Source organism: Neltuma alba, unplaced genomic scaffold, assembly GCF_004799145.2.
Source record: "Neltuma alba isolate B1F8T4 unplaced genomic scaffold, ASM479914v2 tig00012167_pilon, whole genome shotgun sequence".
Lineage (NCBI taxonomy): Eukaryota > Viridiplantae > Streptophyta > Magnoliopsida > Fabales > Fabaceae > Neltuma > Neltuma alba.
Window position 1 is genome coordinate 525,492 of NW_021636714.1, and position 18,818 is coordinate 544,309.

The 18,818-nt window shown below is 36.0% G+C and overlaps 3 protein-coding genes across 3 annotated transcripts; 2 read left to right on the plus strand and 1 right to left on the minus strand.

The window, feature by feature from the left end:
- Window positions 1-774: 774 nt before the first annotated feature.
- On the minus strand, window positions 775-3,315 carry LOC114724057 (cycloeucalenol cycloisomerase-like). The gene is made up of 8 exons (XM_028910324.1): window positions 3,312-3,315; window positions 2,760-2,905; window positions 2,351-2,434; window positions 2,216-2,257; window positions 1,795-1,905; window positions 1,510-1,701; window positions 1,277-1,374; window positions 775-1,065 (listed from the first exon to the last, which is right to left on the minus strand). Exons 1-8 carry the CDS (start codon window positions 3,313-3,315, stop codon window positions 870-872), a joined length of 873 nt encoding a protein of 290 aa, XP_028766157.1. The 3' UTR covers window positions 775-869.
- A 1,971-nt stretch (window positions 3,316-5,286) lies between these two features.
- Window positions 5,287-9,241, plus strand: LOC114724116 (nucleolar protein 56). Its single transcript, XM_028910409.1, has 8 exons — window positions 5,287-5,609; window positions 6,353-6,567; window positions 6,721-6,878; window positions 7,069-7,256; window positions 7,338-7,590; window positions 7,877-8,025; window positions 8,143-8,277; window positions 8,499-9,241. Exons 1-8 carry the CDS (start codon window positions 5,405-5,407, stop codon window positions 8,969-8,971), a joined length of 1,776 nt encoding a protein of 591 aa, XP_028766242.1. The 5' UTR covers window positions 5,287-5,404; the 3' UTR covers window positions 8,972-9,241.
- Window positions 9,242-13,334: 4,093 nt separating this feature from the next.
- On the plus strand, window positions 13,335-17,136 carry LOC114724120 (adenylate kinase 4). The gene is made up of 6 exons (XM_028910413.1): window positions 13,335-13,600; window positions 15,470-15,615; window positions 15,710-15,829; window positions 16,015-16,182; window positions 16,599-16,688; window positions 16,854-17,136. Exons 1-6 carry the CDS (start codon window positions 13,483-13,485, stop codon window positions 16,953-16,955), a joined length of 744 nt encoding a protein of 247 aa, XP_028766246.1. The 5' UTR covers window positions 13,335-13,482; the 3' UTR covers window positions 16,956-17,136.
- The last annotated feature ends 1,682 nt before the right edge of the window (window positions 17,137-18,818 follow it).

The following is an 18,818-nucleotide window of genomic DNA, read 5'->3' on the forward strand; positions in this document are numbered from 1 at the left end:
AATGCTGCCTCGTCCCACGAAAACAATTCCAACATCATTTGCAATTTGCAGAGAACACAAATTCGCGAAGTACGCTTACTGATAGGTTTTAATTTTAAATGCTTTTGGCTTGACATGCTTGAAACTAGTTTTGGGAATGAGCATGTTCTATCAAATTGGGAATGAGCATGCTTTTGGCTTGACATGTAACATAGTTTATCTACAGTTAAAAGATTACATTTATTTTGGATTATATATCTATTAAAAAAATATTTAAAAAAACAAAAACATTAAATATTAAATTTTGGTCGTTCATATTATAATTAAATGATTGAGATTTGATAAGTATCATGGTGATCATCAGTGTGAGAAACTCATTCCATTCCATATAGCTTGGGGATACCTTCTTGAATTACAAATAAATAAAAAATCCATCACATGCAGTACTTGGGGTTTTCGTCTATTAAGCCACTTTTTTGTTACGAGGGTACTTGTTGCAAACTCCGGTGTTCCGCTCGTTTAAGCAGCTAATTTTTTCATCTAACCTTTTGTTGTCTTTAAACCACGATGATTGGGTAAATTTGGTTCCAAACAAACTATTAAAACAAGAACAAGATAAAGCAAAAGCGTAGGAACGAAAATGCAGAGATGGTTGGGGTAGGGACACTCAAAATTTAAAAGGAAAAAAAAGTATTTGCAGTAAACTTTATTGTACAGATTTTATTTACAGGCATACACCACACTCCTCTGATGCAACTGTAAACACAAACTTGGTTTGATAGGTAATTGGCAATTACTGCTACGAAACAAGTCCAATCTGGTTCTTTCTGCACATACTGGTTTTGCATTCTGGAACCATAATTACATGAAGGGTTCTGTTCAAATCATCCTCATGCTTCAATATTTCCATCCAGATGAAACCATGGCAATCCTGACGGAGGGCACTGCTTTGAACCAGAGATTGGAACAATAGGTCCCAGAGAGATGCGCCACAAATCAAGTATTATCGTAACAAGCATGGCGGCACCCAAAGCATCAACAGCCACTCTGGTTAAGTCCCATTTGTTTCCAGATTTCTCATCAATCCTGCACATTCACATCAATTGTACATGGGCCCTTCCACATTTATAAATATATGCGTGTTTGCATTATTAAACCTAACTCTATCTGATACGACACTTTCCACGTCAAGTCTCACACTTGACATCTTAACTGACACAATACTATTTTATGTGTTTGTGTCTGTACATATCATGAGACGTATATATATTTAACTAACTGGCAGGGTAAAACTCACCTGATGAACATGGGGAAGCTTACAAGAAAGTAGAGGGCATAAAACAAAGATCCAATTTTGTACATAGCATCGCGATCCACAAACTGATAGTAGGGGAACTGCATACAATATATCTTATATATAAGCAGTTTGTATTGGAAGCCAACTACGATGCCAAGTATGAGATTAAGAATCTTAGCTAGAGGATTTTCTGGCACTAAAGCAAACAAATTGAAAGGTTTGTTACTACATACGTCGGAAATAGCTAATGTCTCCAGGTAGGCTATAAAATATGACAGAGCAAGGATCCAAGCAGCCTCGGCAGCCCATCTAAGTTTTTCAGGCAAATCAGCAGTGAAATTCCTTAATCTGCGCAGTGTCATGTTTGATGCAACGTGATAAAATAAGAAGCAAACATGAGTGAGCAGGAAAGTTGCGTGAGGTACCTGTCACCACCAAATGCAGATATGCACAACAATTAATAGGAGAGTGTATGGTCTCAAATAACAGAAACTTTAATTTAGTGTCCTTTAGCTTACGTTGTTCATTTTCCATGATGGGAAGGTATAAGATGCACCCAGAACTGAAAAGAAATAATGGGTGCAAAAGTAATTTCCAACATAACTGAAGATTATTATCCAGAGATTGGCCTGCCAGCATCGTATAAAACATGTTAGGGCTGAGCATAATCTAGCCAATTAAAACAAAAAAGACATCTAACTGGTCCAAGATTAAGGTAAAGAGCTGTAAGTGAGGTTCTTCTTGAAGGAAAGAATACACAAGTAAAAAGCCAAAAACATTATTAATCCAAATGAGTTATACAGTAGAAGGTAGTGCTAAATGATGGAGAAATTAACATTCATAGTATAACTCTATTATTTCTTATCGATCAATTGATAGTAGATAAGCATCATATAGAATTCATAAATATTTCGAATATGTATGCTAGCTAACACTTGCCTTGACCCAATAACGGTCCTTCCAAGACAAGCTTTTATCAGCCTACAAAAAAGAATTGAGACAAGGAATTTAAATATAAGTTGTTGATGGAATTTCAAAGTCAACAGTACTAGTTAAAAGGTAATCTCAACACACCTTTCCAACAAACAGCATAGGTATCAAGAAAGAAGGAACTGCTGAAACCAACCCAACAAGCAAATACTCCAACTCTGTGAAGCGCTGGCGATTACCAACATTTTCTTTTCGGCATCAGATGCACATAAAAACATGTATCTAAAATTGTTTTTACATAAAAAATGGCCCCAGAAGAAATATTATTAAAGCAAACAGAGATATTAATTCTCTGGGTAAATCAGATTACAGCAGGTAGCACAAATTTCAATAATGGTGTCCACAACAGAGGTCATGAGCGTAAAATACCAGTGAAGTAGAAAGTCAACAGCCGGATGAACTAGTATTTTACATGAATATAATCAACGCGTTTCAATGTGAATGATGCCTTGTTTAAAAAAAAAAAAAAAAAGGAGGTCTGAAAGGAGGAAACCTCGTATAGATTGAAGGGAACGACGATTCCGAGGAGAAGAGTAAGCCAGAAGGGAGTGTAGAAAAGGAAAAACAGCTCGCCCCATCGTTTACTGGGATCAGGAGCAAGCCACAGGGTGGGCGAAGCAAAAGCTGCTTTTGGGGAAGCTGCGCATTAATTTGCCAAACAAGGTTCTACACTGGTTAATCAAGTTAGAGGACTACCAAATGAAATCCGAAAAGCTCGAATCTCCAAAAGTAGGGTTAGACACATGGAATTATACCGCCATTTTCTTATTCCGATATGAGCTCACTGGTGAGGCCTCTCAGGAAATTTATTGTTGGCAGCGTAGGAGAGAGTCCACCTGAAGTGAGTTGGGAGTCTTGCGAAACGTTGTCTGTGCATGGATACTACGAGATGGCGCCAAATATATAGAGGTTGTTTTTTTTTTTTTTTATGGTTTTAAAAAGTAAAAACCAATAATTTTTATTTTTTTTCTACCATACCCGGTATATTGGCCAATCTTTTAAAAAATTACAAACCAGACTAATTCAAATCCGATCATGATTTAACCCATATAAGCGGCAATCCTACTGCCCACACTGCTCCGTTTCCAAAAAAATAAAATCCATAGCCTTTGCTAAGGTAAAACAACTGGCACTAATTGTCCAAGTGGTCATTGGTTGAACAAGTTTTGATGTTATCAGAACAAGTTTTGACTCTATAAATTAAAAGCAAAAATCTATTTGAATAAAAAAATATATGAAATTATGAAATAAAACGTATAATATTATTGTTGTAAAACACAATATCTTCCCCCTATTCTCTAATTTTTTGCCCGAATGAACAGTAATAAATATTGAAATGTTATATTTTTTGGAATAAATTTTAAATTTTTGTTTTTTTTTTTTTAAAATGAAAATACTTTTAAACACTTTTTTTTTATTTTCGAAATAAAAATATATTTTTAGGCGAAAATCAGGCAGGGCCTTGCCTCCCGTCAGCATGATATCCGCTATACAGGACCACGTGGACCACGATGAGGCCCTTGTGGGGTACGCTTTTTTAACATTTTATTTTTATGGTCTAAAGAGTTGGACGTCATCGGCTGTGTCTTTTTAGCCAGCATTATCCGGGAGGATTATAGAAACCTACCGAAAATATAGGGTATTTAAATAAGTAAAATAAAAAATAATAGTAGTTTTAATTATTTAATTACGTTATCTTTAAAATTTCCTTCTTGATATTTATTTTTTTACCTAGTCATGAAAATAAAATAAGTATTTTTTTCATCAATGATTCGTGATTTCGTATCCTAGTTAGGGACCACAATATCTGAAAAAGCAACTTTCGTACAAAAAATAATTAAAATTGAAAATTATTTGATAACTACGGAGTAAACATGACATGATTTTTTTTTCCCTAAGATGGATGAGTTTTGTCGGGCCACGAGAAAAGATATAACAACTTTTGGGCCGATTGGGCAAAATTATGAGGCCGATAAAACCTATTCTAATTACAAAGTTCCTGGGTTTTGCCCTTTAAAAAATTGAACATTATGCATTGCATGAGCTCTCTTAGAGTCCACAAGCCTTCACCTAAACTTTTTCTCATTAAAAAAAAATCCACGGGCCTTTGATGATTTGATCAGTGAGGGTTTATTTCTAAATTTTAGGCTTCGACCAAATTGGCTTTCCATGCGCAAAACTGTTATTTTCTCTCTTAGTTTATTTGTTTTTTTTTTAATTGATCCGTCCTGCGGGAAAATGATGAATAGCGAACATGGAATAGAATTGAAACACAAATGTCAAAGACCTTGAATTTATGAATTCACTACCAAGGATATTAATCAACTTTTATAAATATATGTTGCAACTGTTTCCAGACACCCTTTAATAGCGGGGCTACGAACCTTTTTTTTTTAGGTTGCCACTGTCACATCAAAAATTCACAAGTGACGCTCTCGATGTGCATGTAAGTTTATTTTTAAAAACTTGCAAATGCCACGAACAAAATTAACAATTGCCATCCCTATTCACAATTTCACCAATCAATTTTAGAGGTTGGACGACAATTTCATACACATTTTTTCATGTAATTTCTGCAATTGCCATTCCGCCTTATGCGTTGTCTGGTTGCTCATTCCGTTGAGCATCTTAAGACCTGGTTGGGAAGGTTTAAGAAATTCATGATAAGCAGGTTTTATTCGTACAGTAAATCACTATTAAAAAATTATTTATAAACTGTTTTAAAAAAGTTCTAAACAAGTTCTTAATTTTGTTGCTCTTTCTGCTTACTCCGAGATAGTTTATTGAGTTTAAAATGATATGGATATAGATTTTATAAACGCATTGTTTTTTGCCAGCATTTTTAAACACATTATTTTCTTTGCTATTATATAAACACATTAACATATTAATGTATATGAAAATTAAAATGTAGATATATAAACTAACAAATGAAAATGACATAAAAAAAAAGTCAAGGTCATGGATAGCAAACAGTAGCATTTTAGCGCGGCCGTGCTATAAAATCGCGCGGAAGTGCTTCGTCCTCCTAAGCGGAAAGCCCTAAACCCTGTTAGAAGCAGAGCCCCGGATGCTCGCCTCTCTCGACCCCTTTGCGGCTTGCTTTTAATTCTCATATTTCTGAGTCTTTGGTCTTCAATGGCCCTCTATTTACTTCATGAATCGGCTTCTGGCTTTGCTCTGTTCCATGCTCATGGCCTTGACGAAATAGGGCAGAACACCGAAGCGGTACGGAACTCTGTTTCGGACTTGAACCGCTTCGGGAAGGTCGTGCAGCTTGCGGCTTTTCTTCCATTTGAGTCCGCACTGGATGCCCTCAAACAGTGTAACGCTGTCTCTGAAGGTAGTCACCCTCAGGCTCCGAGCTTCCATTTTATACAATAAATTTATAGTTTCAAAATCTTAAGCTATTACATAGTTTATTCCGTTTTTATTCACCTCGCTTCTTTCTTCTTCAATGCTCTGTGTTACCAAATGCTAATAAAATGATGGTGCATTTTGTCTTCATGACTAATTCTGTAATATTACTGCTGAAAGGTCTTATATGAGCTTGCAATTGAGGATCGCATGATTCAAGTTAATATTGAATATAAGACACACAGTTATAGCTGTCATCAGAATGGCTCACGTGTCGTGCTTTTCCTCGGCATCGAGCTTTGATATGTAGTCTTTGGATTATCTGGCTCACTTAAAATTTCAGATTTCTCAGCGTCATTAGCATCGACTTTAGGAGGTCGTCAAAATGTGTATCCTTGTCAAATTGAGATCCTATATGAGTTTTCGCTCTTCCACACCCTATATCTCTTTTTTAGAGTATGGAGAAGCAGCCAGGACATTAAAAGCTTGAACAGAAGCATAGGTTAATAACATATTATAATTCTGAAAATTTGGAATATATGACTTTACTAGCTAGGAACATAATGTCGCCATTTTGTCAGGGTTAGTCGTGATTATTACAAATTTAAATTTGTAGTTCTTGCCTCACGACTGTTGGTATTGGTCTTCTGAGTACATAATTGAAATGTGATCCTCGTGTTTGTTGTTCATAGTGTTCATTTCTAGCTCTTACTTCTGTCTGATTATCAGGCTTATTGACTGATGAGTTGAGGAGCTTTCTGGAGCTCAATCTTCCTAAAGTCAAGGAAGGTAAGAAGGCGAAGTTCAGCTTAGGAGTAGCAGATCCTAAGATTGGTTCACAGATTGCTGAGCTAACTAAAATTCCTTGCCAAAGTAATGAGTTTGTGGGTGAGCTGCTTCGTGGTGTGCGACTTCATTTTGATAGGTTTATGAAGGACCTCAAGGTTAGCATTTTTTTCCTCTTGGGATTCTTCACTGTTTTTTCACCTGAGGTCGTTTTTTTTTTCCTTGGGTGAAAATGAGGTCATTTATCTTCTCAGATATTTCCTTCTTTTTATTATATTTTTACTTTTCTTCTACTTTCTTTAATTTCATAGCCAGGAGATTTGGAAAAAGCACAGCTTGGTCTGGGGCACAGTTATAGCAGGGCAAAGGTGAAATTTAATGTCAACCGAGTTGACAACATGGTCATTCAAGCAATTTTCCTTCTTGATACACTCGATAAGGATATTAATTCCTTCGCAATGAGAGTCAGGTATTGTTAACATTGATCTCCAAATATAGTCGATTCCTGAATTATTGAACCATTTTATACCATTAGAGATTTTCCCCTTAGAAAATATAATAAATTTTTATAAAATCAATTTGAAGAACTGTTTTCTATTTTCATTTTTAAGAAAATGAGTATAAGCTTTATCTGAAGCAAAAGTGTGGATTTTTCACAGAGAATGGTACTCATGGCATTTTCCTGAACTTGTGAAGATTATAAATGACAACTATCTGTATGCCAAGGTGGCAAAATATATTGAGGATAAGTCGAAGTTGGCAGAAGACAAAATCCCGGGCTTAACGGACATAGTCGGAGATGAGGATAAGGCAAAGGAGATAGTTGAAGCTGCCAAGGCATCTATGGGTAGAATTGTTGTAGACTCTTTTGCGTGTAACCTTTGTCCCAATGTGTTCTGAAAATTGCATTCTCTTTAATTTTCTTCAGGCCAGGATTTGTCCCCAGTGGACTTGATCAATGTCCAGCAATTTGCACAGAGAGTAATGGATCTATCTGAGTATAGAAGGAAGCTTTATGATTATCTGGTTACTAAGATGAACGACATTGCACCAAACTTGGCCTCTTTGATTGGCGAAGTTGTTGGTGCTCGATTGATTTCCCATGCCGGTAGTCTCACAAATTTGGCTAAGTGCCCCTCTTCTACTCTTCAAATTCTTGGTGCAGAGAAGGCCTTATTCAGGTCTTGAACTCAATCCCTGGTTCTCTGTTTTTTTTTTTTTTTGGGGGGGGGGAAGTTGTAGCTACTTGCTGTATCTTCTGAAAGTAAAAGGATTCAGATGTAAATTTCCCAGTCCTTCTTTTTTCTGCCATGTTAGCATATGCATTTTGTGAAGACAACAATTGAATTGATCTTCAATTTCAACTGCTAATTTATGTTGCATCCTGGATGCTGTTATTTCTTCTAATCTTTCACTCTTCCGATGGAATTCATTTCTTTAATAAGTGTCTTTGCCTATATATTTCAGGGCATTGAAGACCAGAGGAAACACTCCTAAATATGGCCTGATATTCCATTCATCTTTTATCGGTCGTGCATCTGCTAGAAATAAGGGGCGAATGGCACGATATCTTGCAAACAAGTGTTCAATTGCATCACGCATTGACTGCTTTTCTGGTTAGTATTTTGCCTAAAAAATATTTAGCATTGTTTATCTCTTATGATGTCTCTTCTGTCTTGGCTATTCCCTCAGTGTTTGATCTGATTTTGTTCTGCACTTCTACTGTGATGCAGAGAGTGGCACTTCTGCTTTTGGGGAGAAACTCCGCGAACAAGTTGAGGAGCGACTTGACTTTTATGACAAGGGAGTTGCCCCACGTAAAAACATAGATGTCATGAAGTCTGCTATCGAGAGTGCTCAAAACAAAGGTTTGTAGCAATGCAAAGAGACAAGACATTGCCCTGCCCTTTCTCTTCCCCTTCCCTTTTCAGTTCATCTTCAAAAAAATTGTGACTGTATTTGGTTACTTATGGAAGTAAAATATCAGAGAATGCAATTGACAGAATCTTGTGAGGTTAAAATGAGTGTTTTTCCTTGGATAGTGAAATTTCAATGGTGTGATTTTGCTGATATATAGTTAATGTTGCAGACACGCAGATGGAGACAGAAGTGCCTGTTGAAGTATCTAGCAAGAAAAGTAAGAAGAAGAAGTCAAAAGGTTCTGCTGATGAAGGTGAAGACATGGTTGTGGATAAGCCCACAGAAATTACAAATGGCGGTGCATTGGAGGATCATAAATCGGAAAAGAAGAAGAAAAAGAAAGAAAAGAAGAAATTGGGTCAGGAGATGGAGCTGCAGGATGAGGAAGGTGGAGGAGACAGGGCAACTACAAATGGTGGTGCAGGGGAGGATCACAAGTCAGAAAAGAAGAAGAAAAAGAAAGAGAAGAGGAAATTGGACCAGGAGATGGATGAGGACGGTGCTATTGGGGTTGAAAATGAGCAGCAGGAAACAACTAAAAAGAAAAAGAAGGAAAAAAGAGATGACGGGGAAGTATATGAGAATGATAAGGAGACAAAAAAGAAGAAAAAGAAGAAATCGAAAAGTGCGGATGGTGAGTAGCTAGTAAACTAGCTGCGAAAATAGGTGTCTTGTCACGAATGACGGTAAATTTATTAGTTAGTTTTGAATGCATTCTGGATGCTGGAGCTTGCTGTAGGTTGTCTTTTATCCTTCATGGCGTAAAACTTGGTCCCTCAAGTCTGTGCATCATTTTAATATCCCGTGCTTTTGTTAGAAACACATGGCCTGATGAGGTCTGCCAGGATCGTATAAACTTTCTTCCGAGGGATCCAATTGAAAGATTAAACCTACGATTGTTCTCCTGCAGCAGTTTTGATGTATGAAAATTTCAGTCAAAATATGTTAAATAGGCTTGAAAAGAAACAGTGTTGACATAGGGTTTGCGGCACGTTTTTCTTGTTGATGTGCGCCGAAGGGGGGGCGAATACTGTAGAATATTATCCGTACAAGAGCCAAATCAAAAACAGGTGTAGGCATGGAAGCTGTATGATTAAGTTTACTTCAGAGTTATATTTTCTTAATTTTTATTTTTGTTAGAAATGATAGTACATGCTAATTTAGTTATATTGGTAAATGATAAATTAATAATCTAGTTTGAATTCAGGGAAAATTCTCAAAAAATATTTTTAAAATTTCCAAGTCTCAGATCATTAATTATCATGTGAAAATGTGTTATTATTTACTTTTTAAATATAGTTAATTGTTATTCAAGTGCAAGGCTGATTTATAATTTTAAATTTCAAGAGATATTTTTTTGGTATTTTTCACATTGATAAAATACTTTTTTATCGTTGTTATTTTAAAAAGTTTTAAAACAGACATAACCCCATTTTTTGTTTAGAAGAACAGAGTGTGTTTGGATTAGCGGTGGAGAAGTAACTTTTTTTTCAATCTGACTTTTACAGAAATTAGATTGGATAAAAGTCAGATAGGGTAATGTGATTTATGTTTGGATTGGATTTTGAAAAAAAGTTAGTTTGAGAAGCTGAAACTTGTTTGGATAATAAATGTAAAAGTAAGTTTGGATGTAAAATGACTTAAAAGGACATGAATTTTATTAAATAATATATATATAATATTATATATATAATGTAACTATTTTAAAAGATGTAAGAAAAATAAAATTATTAAAAGTAAACTCTCCAAATTAAATCTTATTTGTTTTTTTTTTTCATATAATGTTTTTATAAACATAAAATTATTGAATTAAGTGGGACCATTTAAATACCCTTTTCTTTTTTCATCTTTATTTTTCTCTCTCCACGGCTGAGAAGTGAGAAGCAACAATTTTGAGCTTCTCATTCAATCTGACTTTTTCATGAGAAGCCCATTTGCTCCACTGTGATCCCAAACAATAAAATTTAGGCAGAAGTTCGTTTGAGCTTTCAAATGAGCATTTGGTATCGTGCAACGCGATCCCAAACAGGCTCATAAGCTTGCTCGTTCAGTTCACGGTGGCACTCAAATGCTCAAGTCTATCCGTCCTTCTGCTCTAGTGACAAAATTAAACTGTTTTACGTTGACCGAAAAAAGGAACTGTTTTATGATGAATCTTCTGTGTCAATTCGAAGAAAAAGGGGATCCGCTAGAAGACTATTTTATGTCGTTATCTATTTTTACTTTATTAGTAGTTCATCCTGTAATTTATTTTGTCTTCTTGTAACAAGTAAAGTAGTTGTCATTATAAGAGTTGTTGGTAATTGTGTCATTATTAGAATAGTTGTGATTATTGAATGTCAAGCCATTATGACACGTACTTGTCATAATGATGTCTACTAATAGGATTTTGTCATGTAATGACACCAAGCCTCTTTATAAAACCCACTCTGTCATCAGTTAGAGGCAGCAGGAGTTGTATCAACTTTTTTGTATAATATTAGTGTGTTTTCCTCATGAATTCTCTCTAAATTTCTCTCTTCTTCTAAAAGCCTCACTTACAATATCTTTCTTCTGTCACAAGAGATTCTGAGTGTGCTCTGCACTTGCCTCTTTAAGAGAATCTTATGCGTTAGAAAATAGAATATAATCATGATCCACTCGGGGTGTTAGCTGTATTGGACCAAGCTAACTTAGTCTGATATCCAAAGCTTCAATCCAGGTAAGACCACTCATTCTCAACTCATCAACGAGCCACATTAGGACTCTCAGCTTTGAATATCGGATCTAGGATAACTAGAAAGATTGTCACTAAACACTCCTTCACGGATTATGATCAAATTCTATTTTTTGATGCACAAGATCCTTTTTTAAAGAGGCTAGTACAGAGTATACTTAGAATCTCTGGTGACAGAAGAAATACATTATAAGTGAGGCTTTCAGAAGAAGAAAGAAATTTAGAGAGAACTCATGAAAAAAGCACACTAGTATTATACAAGGAAGTTGATCCAACTTTTTCTGCCCCTAACTGATTGCAGAGTGTGGTTTATATAGAGGCTCGGTGTCATTACATGACAAAATCCTAATGTTTAGAAAATTGTGGTCTTCTTGTTTCTTCCTCTGAACAATATGTCACTGTTGATATACCTTAACCTTTGTTAATGAATGGATAGCTCAAGGTTATATCCATCTCCATATAGGTACTATATGCCTTATTCTTACATTCTATGGGAGAAAGGGAATTCCAGCTATTGCTAAAGTTGCTATAGTTGATACTACCTATACTTCCTATAGTAATGCTCTGATCGGTGCTGTCTTGACTACTCTTAGCAACGGTAGTGTCATCCTTATCATGGCTCCAGATTTCAACATCAAACTTTCAGATCCAACTTTGACGGACAGACTAAAAATCCAAGTTGATCCAAACAAGACCATAGCCACTCTCCAATCCTTGAATAAAGATCAATCATCATCAAATGAAAGCTCTGAAACTGAGTCTGATCCTTCTATTGAATATAGTTCTAACTTTAATTCTAAAACATATCATGCTAATATTTTTAAGGTAGCAATGGTCCAACCAGATCCTACAGTTGAAGATCCTTTTGATGAAGAACCATTTGTCCCTCATACATCTGAGCTTAGAAGAACAGACTACAAACCTACTACAAATCCATGGTTCACTTTTAATGACCTTCCTCCAGACAAATGGAGAGATAGACTCCATGAGTTCGGCGTATGGATTGATTTGCAGCTTGCCAAGCATGATACAAATCTTGAGAAAGTTCTTACAGAATTTCTCTTAAAACTAACTGGAACATTAAGAGAATGGTTTCTGGTAACCTGGAGAAGCAGATGGTTATCTGTTTATATACCTTTTCAGAAACTATGGTATAGATGCTGCCCAAAGGCTTTACACAGACAACCATATGCTTCTCCAGGTCACTACTCCCTCATGGCCAAGAAAAGAAAGATTATTAATGGAGAAAATTGAGAAGACATTAACTGCACTTAATTAACCAGATACGGGGGAAGACATTTCATATTTTCTCTTGGACCTTTCCCTCCAAGTTCACTACCAGCCAGTAGCACAACACTTGAAGAATTTCAGAGAGATTTCATCATGAGTGTTATCAGACCTCCACCAAATAGGTCACAAGTCCCTCTACCAACAGAAGCCTCCCAAGACTCTTATAAAGGAGGCTAACAGATTCAACTCATTTAGCCTGAAGGAGTGGCAGACGAAGAAGATAAAGATGGATGGTCTTATTCCATCATATATGCTGCAAAGAAAAAAAAGGAGAAGAACACATCTCCTTGTTCCCATAAGAATTATCATCATCATCATGATAATCATGGTTCGAAACAAAAAGCTAGAAATTGAAATCACTCATAAAATAATTTAAAATTACTTATAAATACGTTTCATGTAAGTTGAGAAATTTTTAAAAAATATATTTTCTTTAAATTTTGTAAACTACGATTAAAACTGTTTATAAATCATTCTAAATGAATCCTTCATGTTTGACCAGAGATTTAGATTATGCAGTGTAAATCCTAATTTTTAATAAATCAAATTATATATTATAGAGTAGAACCCAATTCAAAGGAGTTTAGATTGAATTGAGAAAATTCACCCTTCCCAAAAAAAACGCCCTCTCTTTTTTGATGGAAAATTCCCCCCCTTACAAATATAAGTACATTCCTTGTTAAGACTTATTAAGACAATAAGATGGGATATAAAGAGAGATGTTTTCCCCTGAGGAATAGAGTCTAAACTTTAAACTCTTGATGTTATATGAAGCCAAAAAAAAAAGGGGAAAAAAAAGAGAAGAATGCTTCTTAATGCTATAAAAAAAATTGTTTATTAAAACAAAGGAAGAGAAAGAAAGAGTCGCAGAGGTTGGTGTCATTTGATTTGTTGGTCAAAAGGTTGGTGCCTATTGAGTTTTAACCCATCACCTAACGCTGGGAGCAAGGGGCAAGACGGTCACTTCAAGGGAACCTGCTGTCGCGGCGGCTTGAATTTGAAGCTTTGGAGGGTCCGAAATCTGAGGCATTCGGAAGCTTAAATTCCCGTCGTCACTTCAACGCGTGAGCTGGTTCTGCTGACTACCTGGGTTTCTCCTCTGAGACGAGAAAACTAAGGCCATTAAGAAGAAGCAAGAGAAAGAGGAATGGCGAGCAGTAGTGCGGCAGTTAACCTGGAGGATGTTCCCTCTATGGATCTCATGACTGAGCTTCTCCGTCGCTTCAAATGCTCCTCCAAACCTGACAAGCGTCTCATCCTCGTTGGTATATACGTGTCTTCTACCTCTATTTTTCTCAAGTTTTCACTTTGTTCTTTTGCTTTCAGATCCGAAAATCCTATCTGAATGTTTTGACGATTTTTTTTTTGGTGGCTTTTTGAGTCTTTTTGCCGTAGCAAAGGTTTCATTTAGGGATTGCACAAGATGCCCCATAATTTTTATGTGTATAGTTGTAATCACTTGATGATCTGTGTATAATTTGTGGTGGCATTTGCAAGAAAGAAGCGAATATTGGTGTTGAATGTACCTTCGCTCAATAATGTACTTTGTGTTTTGAAACCCACCTGTGTCTCTTCGAGGAGTTCTAAATCGTGCTCGAGAATATGCTTCTTTTAGTTGGTGAATCTGTCTATGGTGATTGTAGGACTGATGTTACAGTATGTGGTTTCTTCTGTGTTTTTACTGGTCATTTTTGCATTGTAACAATTTGCATCGCAGGGTTAATATTTTGTTTATAGATAATACTCCTCCGGTCCTTATTATAAGACCCAATTTGACTTTTTATTTGGTCTTAATTATAAGACCCAATCCATTTGTCTCTTATATTTATGTATTTTTCCCAAGATAATCCTTCTAATAATGATAGTTTTAGCCAATATACTTAATTAGCAAGGATATTTTAGGAATGACAACACTTATTTATTATAAATAACCAACTTAACTTACTTCCTTAATCTCTCAAATAAGTCAATTGGGTCTTATAATTAGGACCGGAGGAGTAAAATATATGATGTGTGCTGTCTATTGTTGCTTTAGTAGAGAGTTTCCCCTTTTTAAGGTTCTCCTCTATCTTTTTTTATGCCACTCTTTCGATAATGAAATTTTGAAACAATGAAGCATTACTGCATTTCTTGCTTTCCATTTTTGGGTGAAAATTTTGTTGCTTTCTTTAGTTATCTTAGTTGGACAAGTATATGTAGCAGCAATTAGTATGAGAAATTGTAGTGTGATTCTTCTGTTAGAAATGGGGAATATCTATTTGGTTTTTCGTTTAGTATTTTCCAATAATTTTCCTTGATCAAACCATATTTTGTTAACGGCACGTTATTATGGATGGCGATGTCCATTGCCTCATGCCAAGCATAATTTAGCGACACCACAGTTGTGACATTGCCATATTTTCTGGCCCTGCCATGGGCAGTAGTGCATGGTGTCTGTCATTGGGCCAATTCGTGTATCTACTTTGACATTAGAGAAACTTTTGTGGGTTTTGCGATTGTACTTTTTATGAGTTACTGATTCTCCCAGGCAGTGTGAGCTTCTTCTTCCTTCTTATTATTTTCATGGGTGCTCAATTGTGATGGGGAAGCTTTTCTTAAATGCTAGCTATTAAAGGGCCAACCTGCTTAAGTACGTTATAGAACATCCTATGCTACTTAATGTGGGACTAGGCATCCCATAATATGTGTCCATCATATTTCTCTCTTTCCTCTCAAAAGTCAGAAGTTCACCTCGATGATAGCTTCTTCGTTTCTTCAAATTACTGTTTCTTCCTCTGTTTAACCAGCAGCTCAGATGCTAGGTGTACGAAAGAATCACAGAAAACTTAATATATGCTTGTGCTTGTAGGTTTAGGCATTGATTATAAATTTGCTGCCTGTAAATTTTTGATGGACTCAAGAATAGAGGTCTACTTTCTAAAAGGACATCTTGATCTACTTCTAGTGGCAATTATTTGTATACCTATTTAATTTATATTTTGGTTGCATGTGCACGCACTATATGCTCATACATGCATATGTATTTATATACATATATATTGCATGCGCATATGCTTATCTAGTATAGATATCAAGGTATGAGCATCATATAATGTAGTGCTTTCTTAGAATTAACTTAAAAACTGTAAATGCAGGTCCTCCTGGTTCAGGAAAAGGCACTCAGTCACCAATAATTAAAGATGAGTACTGCTTGTGCCACTTAGCTACAGGTGACATGTTAAGAGCCGCTGTAGCTGCTAAAACCCCTCTGGGCATCAAGGCTAAAGAAGCTATGGATGCAGTAAGGACTTTTCTATAACGTGGATTTGCTGTGTCACTTTTTGTGATCTTATCAGGATAGATTGCGAACATGACATCGTGGGACTACTTTCCAGGGACAACTTGTTTCTGATGACTTAGTTGTTGGCATTATAGATGAAGCAATAAAGAAACCATCATGCCAGAAAGGTTTCATTCTTGACGGATTTCCAAGAACTGTGGTCCAAGCAGAGAAGGTATTAGGTTGTTGGTGGGCATTTGAGCTTCTGTCTGAGTTTCTTTTGCATGAGATGTTGGGCTGTGCATGCGTTTGTTTGCATGAAGTACCAGTCATGAACTTTATTATTTGCATTTTCATACTCGCTGTTCCTCTGCATCTGTGAATGTAAAATATGAACATTGTATGTTTTTCTGCGTGCAGCTTGATGAGATGCTGGAGAAGAAGGGGGTTAAAATTGATAAGGTGCTGAATTTTGCAATTGACGATGCTATCCTTGAGGAGCGTATTACTGGTCGCTGGATACACCCATCCAGTGGCAGAACCTACCATACAAAATTTGCTCCTCCCAAGGTTCCTGGGGTTGATGATGTAAGTCTACCTCTTTGTGAATGTTTTCTAATTTTTTTTACCTTTTATTGTACAAGTTTAGAAATTTTAGTTGGCAAAATGTGAGTGATGGTCACAGGGACACGAATGAGAGAGTGATCTAAAGGCTTAATCAAGCAGAGTAGGATGAGTTCTGAATATATTAAGGCAAATGCGGACAGTTGATTGATTTTTGTTATTCAATTTTAAATCAACTTGGTTTCTGGCCACATTGATACTGCCCCATGATTCTTATTAATGTTTGTGAACTTTGCTCAGAACTTGTAAATTACAACTCGATTGTGAATCTGAGAGCTTTCCATGGAATCCACCATGAGCCACAATGTTCATTAATACTACAATTTATATATTTTATATATAAAGTGTAGATATAAAGATGACAAATTTGTTTTGCTTAGGTTACTGGTGAGCCTCTTATTCAGCGCAAGGATGATACAGCAACTGTTCTCAAGTCGAGACTGGAGGCATTTCACAAGCAAACTGAACCGGTATGATTTTCAATTCATCTCGACCACAGTCAAGTAAAGGTTAAAACAGGAAACAAAAGTGATGATCAAAATCAATCTTCATTTTAATTTTGTTTTTAAATTTCATTTCATTTAATTCTGTATAGTAAATGGGTGCTTATGAAAAGTTTGATGCTGGGAATGTAGGTTATTGATTATTATTCAAAGAAGAGAGTTGTTGCTAACCTCGCAGCTGAGAAACCTCCCAAAGAAGTGACGGCTGAAGTGGAGAAGGTGCTATCTTCATGAGACTCAGATAGCTTCACCTCCTGATGCATCTGTTTTTGCCATTCATAAATAAGTTTGCCAATTTGATTTTAATATCATACTCTGAACTTTAACTCATTTGTTTCACAAGAAACGCCGGCCTTAGTCAAACTCACTGATTGTGATGAGTTACTTTAACGAAATAAAATTCAGTTGAGTCTTAGTGTTGCTCTTTTTTCAAAAAAGTGGGAGGGAAAAGTCCCAATGTACTTGTGATTCATGATAAATGTTGGTTCTACACCCTGCATGAATTTTCACTTTTGTCATACGTTGTGGATTTTATTATTATTTTCAGAATTTTGAGGGTTTTTTGAATTTATTAAAGGATTTATTGTTATTGCACTATTACAATTTTTTTTTTTGGGGTGGGGGGAACTTTTCCCTCCCGCAGAATCAGCCATCACAAATCTTAAGCAGGCAAGCTTTAATTTAAAAAAAAAAAAACCGAAAGAAAGGAGAAGAAAAGAAAGAAAAAAAGAAAACCGAGCCGCATGAGATCTGAGAAAGAAGACATTGGAGAAGAAAAGGGCATAGCGAACTAGACTTCAATACATGGTAGGGAATCGAGAGACGGCAGTGAGTGGGAAGCCAGAGAACGTCACGGGGGGATGAGGCATTGGGGACATCGAAGGCAACGACTTATTAGGGACGTCTAAAGTTGGCATCGTTAATCTTCATCGCTCGAGTTCACCAAAATGGAGATGATGGTGTGAATGCTTTCTTTTTGACTGAGAGGCGGAGCCAATGGAAAGAAACAGATCCAAGATGTGAGCGGTCGAAGAAGTCGACGGAGAAGATCGCGACCTGCCATCAACCACTACTCACCTAGCTCTCTGGTAGGATGAAGCCAAGAGCCGAGGGAGAGGATGATGAAGCCGCGCGGAGATGGAAAAAACGGAGAAGACGATGAAGCCATCATTGTGAGGGTAAAATAGGTATATCATCTACGTAGGCAAAAGCTTTCCTCTCATTTTTTGAGGGAAGGTGTCTTCCGTTGCCCATTTTATTTACCGGTGCCCTATTTTCCCGTTACCAAACAGCCTCTAAATCAACACACCCCTGATAGTCTTGATCCATTTGACCTCATCCTTCAGAGCGATTGCTAATTAAGGAGTAATAACCCAAAATTTATGAAGTTTTTTTTTTGACCGGGCAAAATTTATAAAGTTTGACACACTCTTTTGTCTGATTCATGAAAAAATAACTGAAAGCTGCTGAATATGTATTTTGACCCCAAAAAAAATCAGCTAAATATGTATATATGATTTAAGAATTATCTCTTTTTTTTAATGCTTTAAATATACTATATATGTATAAATTCATCCAGACAAATATATGCAGGCAAACAGTAAAGAACATGATTTATGATGTCCATGGAAAAATACTAAAACTATGACATCGTTGCTGCCGATAATTCTTATTGCCCGAATCGTGACCAATATAATATAATTTGACAATAAGCTGACAAATCTGAAACGTAATCTCATTAAAAAAAAGTTGTATATAATGGTTTGCCGGGTCAATCTCTGATTAACAATTGTCCAATATTTTCAGTTTATGTTGAGTTAAAACTTAGATTAATAGCAATGCGTTGCGTTGCTGAAGAGCAGCCTAGGTAAGCCTGGAGACAAACAAAAAGAACAAAAAACCTGACGGCGTTTTGATTGAGACACCCAAAATAGTGTAGTGTGCGTTTAGTTTAAAATTTGTAAAATATACTTTAATTTGAGTTTAGAAAACTAGCTTTGTATTTTATATTTTGCAAACTGAATTTAAAATGTTGTGATAAAAAAACTAGATTTAAAAAGTGATCAGATATAAGATAAAAGCAGTATTTTAAAAAGC

Excerpts from the sequence above, each read along its gene's own strand:
- LOC114724057 (XM_028910324.1), bottom strand. Across the intron at positions 2,258-2,350 it reads CTATGCTGTTTGTTGGAAAG|GCTGATAAAAGCTTGTCTTG; the intron begins GTGTGTTGAGAT and ends TCTTTTTTGTAG. Across the intron at positions 1,906-2,215 it reads AGGACCGTTATTGGGTCAAG|GCCAATCTCTGGATAATAAT; the intron begins GCAAGTGTTAGC and ends CGATGCTGGCAG.
- LOC114724116 (XM_028910409.1), top strand. The coding sequence starts at position 5,405 with ATGGCCCTCTATTTACTTCATGAATCGGCTTCTGGCTTTGCTCTGTTC. Across the intron at positions 6,879-7,068 it reads TCCTTCGCAATGAGAGTCAG|AGAATGGTACTCATGGCATT; the intron begins GTATTGTTAACA and ends GATTTTTCACAG. Across the intron at positions 8,026-8,142 it reads ACGCATTGACTGCTTTTCTG|AGAGTGGCACTTCTGCTTTT; the intron begins GTTAGTATTTTG and ends ACTGTGATGCAG.
- LOC114724120 (XM_028910413.1), top strand. The coding sequence starts at position 13,483 with ATGGCGAGCAGTAGTGCGGCAGTTAACCTGGAGGATGTTCCCTCTATG. Across the intron at positions 13,601-15,469 it reads CAAGCGTCTCATCCTCGTTG|GTCCTCCTGGTTCAGGAAAA; the intron begins GTATATACGTGT and ends CTGTAAATGCAG. Across the intron at positions 16,689-16,853 it reads TTCACAAGCAAACTGAACCG|GTTATTGATTATTATTCAAA; the intron begins GTATGATTTTCA and ends CTGGGAATGTAG.